The following is a 20,230-nucleotide window of genomic DNA, read 5'->3' on the forward strand; positions in this document are numbered from 1 at the left end:
ATCTGTCAGTTCATGTGACTAAGAAATTAGTGGCTCCAGGAATAGAGACTAGAATCCTACATGGAGTAGTACCCCCAGGCATTTTTTAGAATTGGTCCAACAACAAAGGCGGGGGAGATGGAGAGGCAGAGGCCGTTGAAGGGGGTGGCAGGGTGACAACTACCAACCGGAGGAAAGACAAACTAGCAATCAACACTACAGCTAGCTAATATTGCTGTGACTAATACATCTCCGACTTTAAAGATCTCTAATTATATTCTCAACCATGATGAAACAAATGAACTAGGCTTTGTGCTAACAGACAAACTAGATGTCTTTAAATTCTATCGAATTTTTTGAACCATCAGATTAAAACACTTCTTTAAGGGTAAACTGGACACCCAGCTTGCAAGTGGTTGAGGGTTGACCCTGCCATTCCAATTTGTCTCCCATTCCATCACCTGAGTGTGGAAATCGTATCATTTGAAAATATTGTCTTCAAACAAGTGAAGGAATTGCAAAGACAAACCCCATACATTACCTAATACTCACCATAGGCCCACTCAAGAGAACTCAGGGGTATTACCTCCAAAGCTTTTGAGGAAGGCAAGATTAACCCCTTGTGTGCCCTTGACGGAACCACGCCGTCATGAGCCACGGGCACCGTGTGCTCATGACGGCGTGGTTCCGTCATGGAGCGGCCGCTCCTCCCACGCGGCTCGAATTCCCCGCCTATCCGGGCGAAATAGAGAGTGGGCGGAGTTGTGACGGAACCACGCCGTCATGAGCACAGCTCGCCCGTGACTCATGACGGCGCGGTTCCGTCATGAGCACCGCGCCACCGTGCTGCCCCCAAACCCCCCCAGCGCTGCGGCGGAATTCGCGCCGCAGCGAAGGGGTTAATGAAAAATAATGTGCCTTCTGTAACAAACCTCACCCTAAGGCACTCGTGATTCATACCTTACCCAAAATGTACAAGAGTTTTTCCAATACTCCAGGCCGCACATTGTATCTGGATGTGGTTCAGTTCTAGAACCTGCTTGCAGATTCTTTGACCAATAAATCAGAGATGCTGTTCCGAAATTGAAATCATACCTCAGACAGTACACAGTTCATTAACGAAATAGATGGTCAGTGCATTGAGGAAAAGTAAGTACATTTTGGAATATGAACAACACATTATGCGAGTTAATTACTGATCTAGCTGGAGTCGCCCTCAAAAGGAATTACTTTGTTTAAAAAGGAATACTACTTACAAGTCAAAGGTGTGGCCATGGGGGCTTGTTTTGCTCTGAATGTGCCAAATTTGTATGTAGGGGAATTTGAGAATAAGGTGGTCAATAACATGAACAGCCCCTACATGACCAATATTAACATCTGTAAGCTCTACATTGATGTCTCCCTCCTCTGGCATGGAAGTGTGACTGACCTCAGAAGGTTTATTACTTGCTTAAATAACTAAAGTCAAGGTTTATATTTCACTATGAACTACAGTACTATAGAAATTATTTTGATCTCATGGCAAGACATGGGAAGACAGAGAAATGGTATTCTGTAAACTACTCTATACAGAACACTAACGGATTCCCCAATTGGGAAATAACAGTCATCATCCCTGGGCTTTGAGGGACAGTTTACCAACTTGCCAATTCTTGCACCTACACCGTAGTTGTCATGCAAAGGAAGGCTATTTCAAAGCGGCAGAAGTACTTAGATGAAAACTTCTAGAATGGGAGTATCCACAGAAAATCATCTTCTGAGCCAATTAGAGGGCTTGGTTTTGACCCAGGGAAAGTTTGTTGACCCCTAGACAGAGAAAGAAATCCAAAATAGAGTGATGGTGAACACATTCTTTCCCGTCAGCAATGCAATCCAGATGGTCATTAGGAAAATTGGCCTTTAATTATAGAAACATGTGATGAAACTCCCTTGTTTGCCTTTAAATGGAACAGAAATGTTAGGGGGTATGTTGTAAGGGCCATAGACAAACTATAGTGAAAAGTGACCTTTTCCCAATTGCCGTGGATGTGGAGGAAGGAAACGCCGAACTAGCAGAAAGCCGGCACCCCACCAACAGCAAGAGAAACTAGCCACAATAAGCGAGATTGGATCAGAAACACATGCCATTCCTTCACCCTAAGAATCAACTAAAAGGGCAAAGACGATACAGCAACCTACAACTGAGTGAAAAAGATGTCCCACCGGAACTACATAATAGCCCTGATGAAGACCTTATGAATAAAATATAGGTCCAACACGACACAGGTTGAAACGCGTCGGCTAGCAGAGATCCAGACACGTTCGGGATATACAAAAAATTAGACAATAGTGTGCCCTGGAGAGTAAAAACAACAATCCAGTCACTGCTCTCTAGAACTACTACGAAACATCGCTCTCTGAATCTGCTTAGGACCACATTAAAAAGTTAACGCTGAGGAGCCAATTAGTTTGAGCTCCCACGACTTACCAAAGTGGACACCTTAGTACTGTAGTGCAATAATTTCTCCGTTTGTTTAAAGTACTTTATTTACGTTTTGTGATATGTCATTAAGTCACTGTACAAATTGTAAAGAATTTTCACTGTTTTATGTAAAGGACATGTGTGTTGCGAAATGAAGAAGTGTTCTTTCTGTTTCAAACAACCGTAGATTGTAATAATTGACTAAAAACTCACAGTCATTCAATAGGCTTAAAAAGATACAATTGTGATCAATGGTGTCAGAGGCAATCGCATGTTAAAGAAAGTGCTTAAATAACTAATGTCAAGGTTTATATTTCACTATGAACTACAGTACTATAGAAATTATTTTGATCTCATGGCAAGACATGGGAAGACAGAGAAATGGTATTCTGTAAACTACTCTATACAGAACACTAACGGATTCCCCAATTGGGAAATAACAGTCATCATCCCTGGGCTTTGAGGGACAGTTTACCACCTTGCCAATTCTTGCACCTACGCCGTAGTTGTCATGCAAAGGAAGGCTATTTCAAAGCGGCAGAAGTACTTAGATGAAAACTTCTAGATTGGGAGTATCCACAGAAAATCATCTTCTGAGCCAATTAGAGGGCTTGGTTTTGACCCAGGGAAAGTTTGTTGACCCCTAGACAGAGAAAGAAATCCAAAACAGAGTGATGGTGAACACATTCTTTCCCGTCAGCAATGCAATCCAGATGGTCATTAGGAAAATTGGCATTTAATTATAGAAACATGTGATGAACCTCCCTTGTTTGCCTTTAAATGGAACAAAAATGTTAGGGGGTATGTTGTAAGGGCCATAGACAAACTATAGTGAAAAGTGACCTTTGAGCACGGAGTCTTACTTGATGTCCTAGGCCACTACAGATGTGGTGGATGCACTATCTGTAAATTTACTTCTGACACTAAAACTCTGTCATGATATGCTCCTGTATGAAGATATATGTGGGACAGACAGTACAAATGGTTAAACATTGTATAGCCCAACACCTAAACCAGATCAAATGCAAAGTGGAAGAAGCCCGTCTGATACAACATTTTGAGGAATGTGGGCACACTGAAGTTCAATTCTAGTGGCAGGTGGTATAGTTCCAAACCCTGGACAGGAGAGGGGGCAACAACACAGCACTTCTGGATTGGAAGGGACTATGGGGCTCATTAGGATGGCGGAGAGACTGGAGTCCATCCGCCATCCCTGTATAGACCCGGACCATATGCCATACATGCGGCGGTCCCACACCACAAATCAGGATGCGACCGCCACCATGGCGGGTGCATTCTGACGTTTAAAATTGTGGTGGGTCCTGCTGAAAGCACCCACCACGAAGTGCAAATGGCATGTTGCGCATTTCACAGCACTACGTGGCAGGCACCACACAGTGGTTGCCATGTAGTGCACCCTCACCAACCCGTTCAACAGGGGGGTCCGCAACAGGCCCCGATATAAATTCCCACAAAACAGCATCATAATTTGGTGGACGGTGCCTGCTTGGCACCGCCACCATTTGATGCTCCCTACACCATCCGCCAAGCAATCGGAATGATTGCCTTTGGCAGGTCCGTGGCGGACGGTCTTTGCGTCCACCGCAGTTCCACCGTCATCCTAATTCGGTGGTGGGGAAATCGCTGTATAATGCGGAAGGACCCCGACCGCAGGGCCTGCGGCTGCCACCGCCGGCCCGGTGGTGGCGGTCCTTCCACCATCCTAATCGACCCCTGTGAGTGGTCTAAATGATTGTGATGACATGCGGAAATTAGCAGTAAGACAATATTAAATCTATAGACATTCTTGTTAGTAAGACCACTTCAAATCATATCCAAAGCATAGATATAAAATATTCATGCATATAAGTTACACTAACAGAGAGCAATAATGTTGGGTCACAGCGTATGACATTCTGGTTATGTTCACTGTCATGCGTAAATACTGGAAATCAGTTTTAGTAAAATGTTAATCTTTATATCATTTTAATGATGGTTGTATAAAGGTATTGTACCTACTCCACTTTCGTAACATTATGATGTCCGTGGTTTCAGGTTGGACTCATGACCATCATTTTCCTGTAGTGCTGATGTCTAAAAGGCATGGGGAAGAAGATTGAAGCACATGTTAATGATGTCCACATGCAGCTAAGGGTTAAATGCAGGCAACTCATGTATGAGGAATTTTGTTCACCCAACATGGCAGCCTGTGGTTAGTGGTCTAGTGTTGCAGAGTCAGCAAAACAGAATTTCCAGCAGCTTCTGCTGTGTCTTTCTCTGCCACTCCAAACTTCAATGGTGCCGAATCGAGTCAGATTAGCTCCACTGATTTCTTGTTGAAAGTAAGGATGTCATTTGTAAGAAATATTTATCTGAGTGTAATTTTTATGAGGTACTCCAACACTGTCTTATTTATCCTAGAATAAATTTAAATTGCAATTTGGGCAGTTCTGCAGAAATATTAGTACTAGTTCGATCTGTATGGGTCCAGCTTTGCAGCGTTTGGTATGAAAAGGATTAGTACTAGTTCTGAAAGAATACACTCTCCGGCACTGAAAGGTTTGACTGGGATAGGTCTGATGTTTTAACTTCCCTTTTCCAACATGGTTGTGTGTGTTCCACATAGTAGTAGCATAATTGGCCTCCCTCAAAGTAGATGGTGATGGGCTATGACTGTCTTTCTACCAGACAATTGTTTCAGAAAGAGTATGATTTTTACTCTATTAGAACATGATGCCTTACTGTCTTATCCACAGTTTCTTATACTAGGGCTGATTTGTTCCCTAGGCACACGGGTGATGTTTCACTGGTTGTTGCGCTCTTGTATAACTAACGTATGAGTATATAGTGAGTTGCGTTGGACCACTCACTAATGGAATGAGTAACAGTATTAACACGTTGCATAGAAGAGGAGGAGTTTCATTTTGTATTATTGTGACATGCTGTGCCTTCATAACTCGAGGTCCCATTGTCTCACCCTTTCTGTTTGAGTCACCTTGTATGCACACTGTTGATGCATGGTATTTTCTTGTGCTCATAAACCACCAACGTATATTCGAGCACTGAGTTATGATGAACTCGGATGAAGATTTGCATTGCCTTTTATTATACATAGGTTCAATACATGGTAGTTCTTCATGTTACACAAGTGAACTTTCTATTAGGTGGTGAATTACTCACTGCTTGCTTAATGGAAGTTTACAGTATGTTAAAGGATAAGACTTAGAAATATTGTTTTTATATTTGTTTTTCGGATGCATAGGCATGGTAGACAGTTGACTATGTCCTGAAGAGACTCCAACAGTCACATGTGGTCGAAACGTCAACGAACCGTCCCTCTTGATTGCTACATGTAATTTAATGCATACATTTTTATTAATTTAATCAATCCATGCATACAACCATTGGAGGAAATTATACAGTTCCTTATCTATGTAATATGTAAATATAAAAACCCTTGGAGCACTGCATCGTCTGCGTTATTTTCACTTAATTGGAGTCAAACATTACAAGATGCAAACTATATCAGTCCTGTGTTTTGATTTCTTTGTTATTAATTTTGGTCCAGTGATAAGTCTGAGTAACTCCGGGTTCCTTCTAAGACACATAAGAAGGTGCCCCTTTTGAATGAGTTCCACAGGATAATTGTTATATTAATACATACCTATTCTGGATCACCTGGACAGATTGAGTTGTCCTTTTATTTAAACACTTTCTCACTTTTCACAGCTCCCAGAGGTTAATTGCAGCATATACAGGGGGCTTCAAGAGAGGCACAAAGAGAGGGAGAGGTATAAGGGTAGAGAGAGAGTGATCAGAGAGGGTGAGGAGCAGGAGGAGAGAAGTGGTTGCATGGAAAGAGGGATAGCACAAGAAGACGAAGGGAGCATGGCTGGTTTGAACATTTTTGCCAGGGCTGCTTTTGGTTCCCCAGTCTGGACCTGCTGGAGGAAGAAAATGTGCATGGGGGCTGCAGTATGGTTTGGGTGTATATAGACTGCAGAGCCTGGCTATGGAATGCATCTATAAATAGAAGCTATAAATGTGCAGTAACAAAAATATCAAGATCTCAGTTTAATGAGCTCATTTTCAGAAATATGTTACATTTCAATTGTATTTGCTTTTACAGTTTAAAAAAGATTCCTTGATTTGCCAAAAAAACAAACTCGGAAGTTACCCAATCCACGCAGCAGTAATGGCTGCCTCCGAAAAATGCCTGGAGCTCATATTGAAGAAAGGTACCATTGCATTTTCTTGTCATGGTTACTTTCATTTATAATTATTTTCAGATATTCCTCAATTGTAATGTATTTGAATGATAATACCTTTTTTCTTAGGGGAAGAGAAAGGATATTCTATTGACAAGCATATAAACTTTACTGACAATTTGAAGAGCAGCCCGCTTCATGTAGCAGTCCGGACAGGATGCTTGAATATTGTAAAGAAATGCATAGCCTTTGGGGCAAAGATTGACCAACAAGAGGTAATTATTTTGACTGTTGCCATATAAACATACAGAAAAAAAAGTAAAATAGCTGACAAATGTAAAAACTATTTTATTTTTGACTCAAAAATTGTTACTAAGAGTTTTGCCTAAAAAGTAAAATTACCACGGTTTTTTAAACCTCTCTCCATAGGAGGAGATAAAAAGCACCAAATGAGGCACATTGTACCAACTATGGGAACTCACATAATGCAGACCGTTATTCGAGCTCCTGGCAAAAGAAGGAAATGTTCCTTCTGCCCTCCTCTGCATTTTGCTACAGTATGTAGGGTGCTGTTGAAGCTGGTATCGCAGGTTTCATGCCATTAGGAGCATCCATTTTGCAGTCTTGATGCCAACACAATGGCATCAGATTGGCCACCAGATTCAATTTGGCACATCGGATTCAATTTCTACTGGTGTTCCTTCTGTCAACATATTGCTATCAAAATCTTGGCAGCTCAGGCAGAAGTTGGTTTTACACTTTTTTCTGTCAAAATGATTTAATTTTAATGATTTTGAAAGATGATTTGAGATGTGTACTCGCTCCTCCACAGTGTTTTCTTGGAACCTTCAGAAATACTACCCTCAAATTGGCTAATGACACATTATGATCATGAAAGAATGCAAATAGCTCGTTGAAGTAAATCAGTTGGGATCAGGGATGAGGTCAGAATGATAAATTGAGTCTTGTAATTTGCATTGCTTTATTGTGCCTTAACATTTATCTCATGAACAGATGTGAATTATTAAACCTCCATTTAGCAAATCTGCTCATTGTAGAGGTCATCCTGTGATTGTAATACATTTACAACTCTTGAGGTTGTCACCAAGGCCTCAACAGTACTTATAGAAGCCACACTGTCTATTTTTAATAAGGTTGTTGGAAATATATGCATATGTTTTCCTTTTTTTTCTACACCAGTGAAATAGTTTGCTGGTGGAGAAATACCTGCCCTTGGATCCTCAAGATATATTGGGGTTCTTGGGTACTTTTGGAACCTTGTTTGAAAACGTCCCCAACATTTTTGGCACTAGGTTTAGTTAAGTGAGCACATTGGATGTGAAAACACTTTGGAATGTTATGTGAATACATCCTTTTCTTTTGGTCTTGGGTTAGTCAGAGCTAATTGAACTATATCCAGGTTGTGCAATGTTGTTAATTACTGCATCACTTGTACACCTGACTCCTAAGAGTCGAGTCGTCAAACATCTGCAGGTGGTAGTAGAGGGTTTAGTATGCAGATACTGTATTGTGTACAAAATTACACATAAGGAACTGAATGTTAGGTTAGAGCTGTGTCCTTAAATTTTACGTAGGAAAGACAGGTGTTTTAAGAGTAGGTTCAGTAATATTCAGAACGATGTAGTAGATTCCGGAGCCTAACTTAGGGGGTAAAAAGCTATTGTAAACAGATATGGAGCTCTGCAGCCAATGTTTGACTATGGGAAACAAGTCTGGTGTTCCCTTTAGAGGTCATTGATGTTCTGGTATACTCTAGTGTCTGTTGACAGTCAATCAAATGGGCAGAGATGACAGACAGCATGCGACAACATATGAAGTTGGCAAAGAAACTCTGCCCTAGATTATTAGCACTGTAGAAACACCTTTAATTTAGCAAATCAGTTCAATTTCTGTGCATTTGGATTACTTTCAATCGGATACTGATCCCGAGCGAGATATCCGTGCATTCTGGTACGTGCAGTCATTCACTTTATAATCTTTCATGCCTTTGCCTCAATCCATAGTTAGTCTCAGGATGCATCATATTGCAGGCATCACCAATCTTCTTATGAACTCTGATTGTCAGTGGTTGCCCTTACTTGAATTAATCAAGTAATCAAGGACAGACATTTCATACATAATGTATTATCCATTGAAAATCTCCACCGCATTGAAGTGGAAACAGTTGCTGTAGAATGAACCACTTCATGTATTTTTTCTGTATGCCTCTTCACTTTAAAGTGTTAAATGAAAGCATTAGGTCAATGTTCACTATTTTGAATATTACACCTGTGCTCCAACCATAAAGGGGCTTCAATGCCACAAATTTCATTTTTTCTTCATTACAATTAGTATGTGTCAAGCATTGCATGGTAGTGTCCCGATAGGTAGCAGCAGGATACCCTCACTGATAATAGTGCTCTTTAAAAAAACTCATAACATAAGTATATTCTTTTGTGGGTTTTGGAAATCATCCTGAAGAATGGCTACAACAAAGTTAGCTAAGATGGGGGGGGGGGGGGAGTAGAATTTTCAGATATATTGTCAGCAGGAGAAGTTTTCAACAGAGGCTGAGGTATCCTACTTCTCTGTTTGAATGAATAAAGGCTTATTTACTTTTGTCCATCTATCCTGAGAGTGTCAAGTTTATTTTTGATCACTCATGCGGGTTTATTTCTAATGGATCAACAAATTCTCAATGTAAGCATACCAGGCTCTATTTCTAACTCTTTGAAATGCTCTTAGGAAAGTCACATTATGAGTTTGTCAGGCTCTCTTTTCATATTTCCCTTAATAGTACAGTCTCTTCTTAATTGAGACAGCTTTCCAACAAAAAATGTTCACAAAGGCTGCTCTGATGTGCACTCTTGGCATGTAATGGTGTCTTCTGTAGGTTTTGTGTACAGATTTACAATAAGTGATCCTCAGTCATGAGTTATTTTGAGGTGAACAAGGGTTTATTAGTGCTAGTCACTGGTCCAAATTGCTATGATGCCATCGATGTATGTTTTCCACAGCCAAAGATAGCTGTGATGTGGTTTCACCAATCTCTGCAATGTGGCTCTGGCATTTGGCAACTCAAAGGGCTATACATTAAAATAGTATGGGCCACTAGGTTTAGACAATGATGCCTTCTCTTTCTCTCCAATGGTCAATGCAATATTCCCATAGGCACAGGTAAGAAGTACAGGGTAATTCTTCTTTGATCCACATTATACAGAAAAAAATGGCAACAAAATTCCACAAAATGTGTTTCCACCTATTATGAAAGAAATAATACCTCCAAGCAAAGTAACAAGTGATTTGGGCAGCTTGTGTGGTACCCCTTCAGAAACATGGTCCACTGAGAACTATATATGCACTACCTGAAATACCCAGCTCTTGGACAGTTAATAAGACTCACCCTGGACTTAGTTTTTCAGGAAGAATCACACAAATATCACAAATGGCAAAATCCACCCAATTTAAAGATTTTAATTTAGAGCAAATTTGGGCATTTTTTGTAGCCCAACTGTTCTGGTATGCTTTATTGGATCCCTCATGTGAGGAGGTACTTGGATATACTGCCACAGGTCTTTTTTTGAGCTGTGTTGAAGCAACATGTGGCCTCTGCTAACCACTTCAAGACCATGAATGAGCCTGCAGCAAGTCATGCATTGCACTCTTCTGGTGATGCGTCTAATGGTCAAAGCATGAGGAAGACTAAGAATGTTGATGGTCAGCTTCAAAGCGCCAAAGAAAATTTTTGAATGTTGCTGCTTGTTACTGATGGTCGATTTGACTTCAGTCAAGTTGTGAGTAATTTGACAACTGATCGCGGTGATGTACTTCTGAGAAGAATTGTCTGGTTAGTATTGTCAACAGTTCAGTCACTCTTATAAAACATTGGTGTTTGAATCCATTCCTAGCTAACAGTATCACATAATTTTAAGACCCTCAGGTTGGGGAAGTTTTAAGTAAGATGTCTGAAGTGTAAATTTTGTAACTATTGTAAACTTCAACAGTTTTAACTTTCTTAACTACTGAATGGCTCGTCCATAGGTTCATAGTGGGTCACTGGGTCTTTTATTATGCTAGAAGACTTTACCGGGAGCAGTAGACGACTTTTGACAAACTAACGGGAGAAACTTTGTATCCAAAGGTTTTTGCCATTGTGGTTGAACATTTCAAGGCATTTGTGGCAAGGATGCCATGGCTTGTAAGGCTGCCATTCTCAGTGTATGTACAGTTTCTATGGAAGCCAGCGATGAAAACCCTGAAGTTTATGAAGGTGACTTACTCTTAGTTCTCCCACTAGGCCTACACCAAGTCACTGTAGTTTTCATCTGTAGCCTGCGCACCATTGTTTAATGAATGCCATCAAAACGGGTGGTACAGGTTGAGTGCAGTAGTGCGATTATCAGGCATGATGAAGCCGAAGTGGGAGCCTTGGTAGGGTTCTCCTCTTCAAGCAATGCAGAGTGAAAGTGGAGTTTATTCCTCAAGGAGATTTGCAATCACCACTGAGAATGGAATTCATCTCTTTACAGATGTGGACTTTTGGTTCACCTCTGTGGACATCAGATGATACTCTTTATTTCTGGCCAATAGGGCCTGTGTGTGCTAAAGGTTGAGCTGAGAGAAAGGACACCCTTTGAGAGAGGTGGCGACTATCCCGACCTCAGTGGACAGTCTGGCATGGCATAATTACAACTGCTCTCTTTCAGCGGTGACTTTTTGGGGCTTCAACTCTGTGGTTCATGGTTGCAACAGCAATGAGCCCGAATCTGGAGCAATAGTGGGGGTGCAGCAGCATGGAGAAACCTCCATATAGACCGGAAGGAAGGGCCCGTTTATGTTACTTGTGCAGATGCTGTATTGCCTTTATGGAACAGGTTCAGGCTTGAGCAGGGCATTCTCAATGTGCTAGCTTTCTAATGGGTTAGTACTTGGATTCGATATTGTCTGTGAGCAGGCAGTTGCTGTAAGCCTAAGTGGATGCACTGGTTAGAGGGGACTCAGAGGAAGCTGGGCGTTTTTACTTTAGCTCCTTCCTCAGTGTCTCTTTAGGCCGTGGTACAGCTTTAGAATGACTGGCTGCATAAAAGGGTAATAGATACGTTCTGTACCTTTTCTTTATTATTTCCCCTTTATGCATTTGTTAATTTCTGCTGGTGACTTAGACCCATATAGAAGACAAACCATGTGATGTGTGGGTGGCATCATTCACTGAGGTAAAGAGTACTGTTTTGCTCCCATTAGCCCCCAGACCTGGTCATGTCTGGGTGAAGACCGATGTAGGCCTGCCCTTAGGAGGGTGCAGAGTGAACAGCAGCCTCTCAGCTGTCTGACAGAATATGCACTAACCTCTTGATAGTGTTTTATCAGTGACATGCTGTTAATCAGACCACATGTCAGAGCCTGCTGATATTCCCCTCGCTGCCCTATACCAATATCAAGTAGTGAGTCCCTGGAGTAATGAATTCTGCCTATGCCGGTTTGGGCAGCATTACTGGTGCTAGGCACGGCCGGAGCGCGGACGGGCGCAGACGGGCTTGCCTCTGGCGTGCCTCCAGCACGCCATCGGCGCGCCCGCTGCGCGCGCGCTGCCCGCTTGCATTACCCTCTTTAAATAGGATCAGCCACTAGAGCGCTAACAAAAATGGCGCCCGGTGAATGTCCCTGACTCAAAGAAGTCTCGCTAATAGCGATGTGCTTTATATTTTAAGGTGCAAGTAAGTGGGCAGAGCACAGTATAACCAATTTTAAAATAATAATCTCCAAATACTCAACAATTAAAACGGAATAGCAGCAATAATAGGTAGACACCGCACTTGTGCCTACCCGGCGGGCGTTCTGCAGCAGCAATTTAGTATGCTAAGCGTCTCGTTGTCAGGCGCGCTTGCATTCCCCTCTTTAAATAGGATCAGCCACTAGAGCGCTAACAAAAATGGTGCCCGGTGAATGGCCCTGACTCAGAGAAGTCTCGCTAACAGCGATGTGCTTTATATTTTAAGGTGCAAGTAAGTGGGCAGAGCACAGTATAACCAATTTTAAAATAATAATCTCCAAATACTCAACAATTAAAACGGAATAGCAGCAATAATAGGTAGACACCACACTTGTGCCTACCCGGCGGGCGTTCTGCAGCAGCAATTTAGTATGCTAAGCGTCTCGTTGTCTATGTCCAGTGTAATAAATGAATTTTGTACCCACAGGATTGCTCCGGTTATGTTCCTGGTGGAGGGACTTTGATGTTTAATTAATGTGTGTAGGCCACATGCACACAGGAGGTACCCATCAGTAACGAGTTCCGCAGATTTGGTAGCACTTTGTTGGATTATATATAGATTCACTGAAAAAAAAACACAGGTTACAAGAACGTTCTAGTTAGGCTGACATTTCACTCATACAAAGCCATAGAAATTCAGCCGTTATAGGTAGCTGAGCTAACTATAACTTGCGCACTCACAATGCCCAGCTGATGACATCACACATATTACATCACTCATAATATGGTCAGTGACATCACTGATGACATCAGTGATAACATCATCCACATAATCTGATGCACCTACTCACACCCCAATATAACCTTTCATACACCCTCTCCAAATGTCAGATTACCATTCTTGAAAGCAATTGCACATATATACTAGTATATACATATCCACTCACTGATTCATAGGTCTACATACACATACACTCATACATACAGGCACTCACACAGCCAGTCACTCACCAATACAGCTGCTGATATAGCTACTCATACACCACACAGCCACTCATATACCATCAGTCACTTGCACACCTACTCACTCACCCAAACACTAAATCACACATCCACTTACTCACCCATACAGAAACACACACACACTCACTACTCATACAGATACTAACACATACTTACTCTCCTATACAGTCACTGACACAAGCACACACTCACCCATACAGCAACTCTCACAATCACTCACTCATACAGTCACTTATATACTCCAACACTCACATATACTGCCTTTCACATATGCAGTTATTCACCCATTGAAGGAAAGTAGGATCTGCTTTTATGGTTACACCCACTTTTTGCCTGGTGCTAAGCTGTTACTGACTAATCTGACTGGATCCTGCTAATCAGGATCCCAGTCTATCTGCTTTCTCCCTTAAAAATTTCAGTACTTGGGTACATCCCAGATTGGATATTGGGGTACCCTTAGCAGTCCCTAGTATATGGTACTAAGGTAACCAGGGCATAGGTACCCCAGAGGTCCCCGTGGGCTGAAGCATGCATTATGCCACCCATGGGAGACCATTCAAAATGAAACTACAGGCCTGTCTTTGCAGCCTGTGTACATTGATGCTTTCACCACTTACTAAAGATATAGGTTTTCTATATGTAGGGCCACTGCACTTAAAACATATAAGTCACCCCTATAGCAGGCCTTTGCAATCCTGAAGGTAGGGTGCTTGGTTCTAAGTGAGAGGGTGCCCCTGCATGAGCAGGACACCCCTAAAGCCTATGGAGTCCATTCACCCGGGTTGTCAGTGAAGCAGCCATATACCATATAGAGGGACACCTCGTAATTACACGATGACCATCTTGAAAATGGCTGCAACGAATCCTATCATGTTTTGGTATCAAACATGTTGGAATCATACCCCCACAACGTTTGGAGTATGATTCCAAGCACTGGAAGAGCCCTCCGTTAGGCTCACAGTGCTCCCGGTATCAGCCTTCTTGACCCGGACATCACAAAATGGTTGCTGCTGACTAGAGACACATTTCTGTCCTCCTGCTGCTGAGCCAAGCTCGAGCAAGGGAAGGCAGAACAATAGGCATCCTGTCACAGGGAGGTGTGACCACCTCCCAGACATTATTTGGTGCATTGCGGTAAGGTGGGTGTGCCTGCCAGTGCCACTTGGTCTGTATGAGGGGCACATTTGATGTCCCCATACATAGACCTGTTTAAACCAGTTCTGGGAGCCATTGCCTCCTACTCTGGCATGAAACTGGATAAAGGACATGGGAGTAGCCTCTTCCCTGTCCAGACCCTCCCTTGGGAGGGTCCCCTGAATCTTCCCAACTTTTTCTCTAGGGTACTTAAGGGCTTACTTGGGTGTAGGTCCCTAGATTCCTTGTGGGATAAAATTCAGATCAGACACCACTTCTTCTTTTACCGTCTGGGCACTCTGGAGTTCACTGGACTTCGTTTGGGCTCAACTTTGTCACCCTTCCAGTCTGCGGCATCATCTGTGCCTGTGCACCATAAAGGAAGCTTCCAAGGCCGTTGGGCATCAAAGACACCTGAAGGAATTTCCCTTGGAGTGAAGGAGTCACTCCCCTGTATTCACAGGCACCACAACTAAGTCAACTGGTCTGCTGATCCTAAGCTCCTCTGGACTCTGTAAGGTTCTGCAACACAGCTGGTGGTTTTTCACAACCCCTGAGGCCTGCCCAACCCTCTCACCAAGTGTGAGCCCAGTATCCTTTGTGGGGGTTGCAATAATCGAACCGCTGTGCACCGTGTCAACTTGTAGTTGCAGAGGCTTGTTGACTTCCTGCCAAGAAGATCTTTGGGCTCCAAGTAGCCCCAACCTCGAGCTCCTCCAGTGACTAGAAAAGTAAGCCCCACCACATCCTTGTGCATCGTGGCCTGCATCTTTTGGTGAGCTGCTTTAGGTCCTCGCGCGAGTCCATTGCGTCCAGCCTGTGGGTCCATTTGAGGGTCACTTTTTCTTCCTTTGGGCTCCCCTGATTGCTCGGGCCTGCCCTGACTCCCCTGCTTTGGATGAGTCTCCTGGACCTTGCTGATCCTGACGTTGCTCCTTCTTTAATTGCATTGGTTGCATTTGCCAAGGCTTGTTGGTGCTCCCGCCAGGCACCGACCACTCAGCACTCGACATCCTTCGTGGGACAGCTCATGCACAGGTCCTGGTCCTCCTCAGAATTGCCTGGTCCTCACAGCTGTATAGTCAAGGTCCCCGTCATCCATCCTGCAACACCTGACATCAGAGGGCATTCGTCTTCCAAGTCTCCTAGTCACTCCTGAGTGACCTAGACTCTGTTTCCTCTGCTTGCTGGTATCTCTCATCTAGAATCCATCCTCAGATTCCACCGGACACTGTTTCCTCTTCCAGCAGCAGCACTTTTCTGAAGTCCTCCATTGGGTTTGACGGTGATTTCTGACACCACTTCACACATATGCACCCGGCTTCCCTGGTGTAGGTTCTTATACCACTTTCTTAGTATGTTGTTCCCCCCCGGAGGCCACTGTGTATTCTGTGCAGGGGGGACTGCCATTGCAAACTGCAATGTCCTGGGGGTGGGCGCCCTGGTACATTGCAGGAGCCGGCCCTGGGATGTGGCGGTCCCCAGGTCCAAGGAGGGCTCCAGGAGGGAGGCTACGGGCCCCCTTCCCAACATGTAAATAGCCCCGGGGAGGTGGTGGTCCCCTGAGCCGGGAGTCCACAACGGACCCCCGTATTAACATACTTAGTGCCCTGGGTAGGTGGTGGTCCTCGGGGCAGTGTGGAGAGGGGCAGGAGCCCTCCCACACTTCTAAAATTCAATTGAAGACCCGGGGAGGTGGTAGTCCCCGTGACTTTGAGGGGGCCTGTGAGGCCCCCACCCCTATTTACGTAACGGCCCTGGGAGGTGGCGGTCCCCAGGGCTGCTGGGGCCCCCATAGTCCCCCACACCATTATTACACATTGCTCCCGGGACCTGGCCCACCCAGAGGCTTTAAGTAAACAAAGTGCGGGAGACCACACTTTGTTTGTTTTTTACATTTTCTCCTGGATTTGCGGACCCTACACAAATCCTGCTGAATTCTTTTTTTTTTTTTAATGCTTTTTTGGGGCCTGGTGGTCCCTGTGGGACACCCTGAGCAGGCCTAGGGGGTCAGGGTGTTTCTACCCTGCCCCCTTTTCTTGTTAATCTTTTTTTACTGTTTTCTTGTGACTTGGTTTTACCGAGTCACAAGATGGCTGCCAAGACTTCCTGGTTCAGAGTGTTGGCGACCAATAACAATGAAGCTCGTGCTCAGGAGGGTTCGCAAATCATCCTCCTGCGCTCAGATATATACATTTTTATTTTTTGAAGTACCTGGAACTACTGAACGGATTTACACCATTTAAAAAAAAGGTTGCTTTATGAACCAAGAGGTACTTTTTCGCCAAATTTGGTGTAGTTCCGTTCAGCAGTTCGGGCTGTAGCTGTGTCTAAAGTTCTTATGGAAATTAACATAGAGAAAATGCATTTTGGGACCCCCATTTTTCTCGGCCCCCTCTTGACGAATCCCCCTGAAACTTTGAAGACAGGAGCTGACCTGAGTAAACCATTAGTTTTGAAAATTTCGCGACGATTAGACAAACGGCACCAAAGATATTGGCGTAAGAAAAGCGCTTTTGGAATAGAAACAAGGTCCTAACTATAACTACCTACTGGCAACTGCCAGTAAGTGATATAAATATATATATATATATTACCTACTGGCGGTCGCCAGTAGGTAGTTATAGTTAGGACCTAGTTGCCATAGGAAAATGGCAACATTCTATTCTCAATAACTTTGGCGCCGATTGACGAATCTTCACGAAATTTTCAAAACTAATTCTTTGTTGAGATCAGCTCCTATGTTGAAAGTTTGGGGGTGATTCATCAAGGGGGGGCCAAGAAAAAAGGGGGTTCCAAAATGTGTTTTCTCCATATTAATTTTGATAGGAAACTTTAGACAAGGCTACAGGTCGAACGGGTGAACGACATTACCATAAATTCAGCAGGGAGAAGGGTCTTGGTCTAGAAAGCACGCTTTTGTTTATTTGGTGTAAATTCGTTCAGTAGTTTTTGAGAAATATCGAAATTTACAGATATCGATATTTGGGAATTCTGCCATCTGATTGGCTGAGGCGTTACGAGCACGAGCTTGTTGCTGATTGGCTGCGAGCAGTTGCAACTAGGAAGTGTTGGCTGCCATTTTGTGATTCCATTGAAGTGAGTAAGGTGAAAAAAGAGGGAAAAAAGGGGGGGGAAAGTGGGAAATACGAGGGTAGGAGCACTGTAACCTCTGTAGGGTGTTTAGGGTGTGCTATAGAGGAGGTGCGAAGCGAAGTATTTCTCCCTACCGGTGTATAAGTGGTGGGCTACGGAAATTAAGTGAGGTATTGGGTAGAGTCTGATGTGGGTAAGGTGAGCTGGTGCGGGGCTCGGGGATTAAAGCGTGAGCCCAAATGGTGTGTCTTATGCTGTGAAGTCATGTGCCGTGGCCACTGCACTACAGTTGTGGAAGTAGTGTCCGGATGTGTTTATAACTACTAGGACAAACTACTGACCCGTACTGGTATGAAAGTCCTGGGGTACGGAATATATGTGAGGTATAGTCTAGAGTCTCATGTTGCTAAGCTGAGCTGCTGCCAGAGTCGGGGATTAAAGTGTGAGCCCAAACTGTGTGTCATATGCTGTGAAGTCATGTGCTCTGGCCGCTGTGCCACATCTGTGCAAGTAGTGTCAGCATGTAGTTATAGGTACTTGGATGAACTTTTGGTTAGAATATTGTAGCTTGTGTATGGTGCTTAGGTGGTGTTGTATAGGGAGTGTGAAGGAAAATCAATATGGTGTTTGTAGAGCACAAACTATTCACCCCTATGGGTGAGTAGAGCTGGGGATCAAAGCGAGAGGTCTGTGCTGCAAAGTGAGATGGTCTGGCCGCTGCGCCACAGCTGTGTGGAGAATACATTTTGGCGAGGGTGCGGGAGTTGGCGTTATATGTCCCTAAAATAGGGGGCCTAAGCTGTAAGTTATAGTGTGGCTCTAAAAAGAGCCCTTGTGTTCATTAGTTGGAGCTACATATAAGTGCGGATGCAGAGCTTCAAGTTATTCAGGAAAACTGTTTCCCTGATCTGTGAAGTGTACTCCATCACATCTGTATATATCCGCCATATCAAAACGTATGTTGTTGTTGTATATGGGCCCCATTTTGTGGTCTCTGAGGTATGCAGAGACGGCTTTGTTGACTTTTTTCCGAGATTTTTCAATCTGAGGACAAAATTGTGGACCATTTTCACTTCTGTCTTTGGCATATATTGGAATATACAAATACAGTTTGAGGCAAAAGTAACATCAATTGTCCAAAGGTGTTCTTCATAAGCATTTCCAAATCTACCCCAGTCAATGTGCCTAGGTCGTTTCCACCACAGTGCACAAACATGAGGTCAGGGTGTTGGAGATGCAAACAGGTTTTAACCAAAGGCAACAATTGGTGCCACTTCAATCCTCTGTCCAAACCATTTAATGTCCACATTTTGTAAACCTAGGTCTAAGTCAAAACGTCTCTGTTCTGCATACTTCTTGTACCAGAAAACATAGCTATGTCCTACGATCCACACTAGCATTTTGAAGGTATGTTTGGAAGGTATGGAAAGATGTCTGTAGCTCATGCAGTTCCTTCGTAGAATAAGAGATATGTTTAAAGATGGGGAACTAGTTTCTTTTCGCATACAAAACTGTACCTGATTGGGAGATGAAAAGCATTGTTTTTTAAAAGTAAGGTGCACATTCGTTTTGTGGAAAAGTATGTTTGTGATTGGTTAAGGAAAAGCAGTTTGCACATACATATTATAGTACATATTATAGGATAACATTTGCTCAACTCAACCACACCTGCTACTTGCATTTGGAAGGCACTGTTCGAACTTAAAACAATCCTGAACTTTTAACCTGCACGTGCCGTTAAATGTTAGAGAAAATGTTGCAAAAAAATCGTTAGGTTTTAAAAAATTGATGACCTTTTAACCTCCACGTGTTGTCGAATGTTCTAGAAAGTGTGTTGATAGAATACGTTGCATTTCTGACTTCGATGTGTACTTGAATATTAAAAAAACTGTTTTTATGGAAAAGTAGAAAGACAGTAGTAGAGAGAATTTTTGAAAGCTAAAAGAATCAAGGAACTATTGTAATTTGTTCTTGATTACCTAAAGGCGGTCGCCAGTAGGTAGTTATCACTGTTAACGGTCTGAAAGTGCGGTGTTGCTCAGAGTGGCACGGTGGTGATATGATATGGTGCTACACTCTGGTAAGAAACGAGAGTCTAAACCGTGAGGTCATTGCTGTAAAGTGTTGTGGTCTGGTGTTTGTAGCATATGTGTGCAAGTAGTGTTAGTAGGCGTTTATACCATACAGGGAGTGGGAAGCGAACTACTGACCGCTACTGTGTTTTGATAGTGTACCGGCAGTGGAAAGCAAAGTAGTTACGCCTACCGGTGTGAAGACTTGGGGATGAAACCGAGCAGATTGCTGTAAAGTGATGGGCTCTGGGCGGTGTAGGATACTAGCCGCTGTAGTATAAGTGTGTAAGTAGTGTTAGTATGCGTTTATAGTATATAGGGAGTGGGAAGCGAACTACTCATCCCTACTGGTGTGAACTCGGGGATTAAACCGTGAGCCTAAATTGTGAGCTCATTTCTGTAAAGTGAGGTGCTCTGGGTGCTGTAGCATACTTGTCATGTGCTATGTGTAGTATTCCATTGTAAGTCATAGTAGAATGTTAGTATGTAATTCTACTAGAATCAAAGGGGCATATTATCAAGGAACGGCGTTAAAATTATCGCCGCT

The 20,230-nt window shown here is 43.3% G+C and overlaps 1 protein-coding gene across 3 annotated transcripts in view; it reads left to right on the forward strand.

Moving 5' to 3' along the window:
- The window catches only part of TRPA1 (transient receptor potential cation channel subfamily A member 1), a 1,005,076-nt gene that overhangs the window by 349,388 nt on the left and 635,458 nt on the right, over positions 1 to 20,230 (forward strand). For all 3 annotated transcript variants that reach the window (XM_085605436.1, XM_085605435.1, XM_085605437.1), the window contains exons 6-7: positions 6,570 to 6,678; positions 6,778 to 6,923. In XM_085605436.1, the coding sequence (XP_085461562.1) occupies positions 6,570 to 6,678; positions 6,778 to 6,923 (255 nt within the window). The remainder of the gene's footprint in view (positions 1 to 6,569; positions 6,679 to 6,777; positions 6,924 to 20,230) is intronic.

This window comes from Triturus cristatus, chromosome 5_1, assembly GCF_964204655.1.
Source record: "Triturus cristatus chromosome 5_1, aTriCri1.1, whole genome shotgun sequence".
Classification (NCBI taxonomy): Eukaryota; Metazoa; Chordata; class Amphibia; order Caudata; family Salamandridae; genus Triturus; species Triturus cristatus.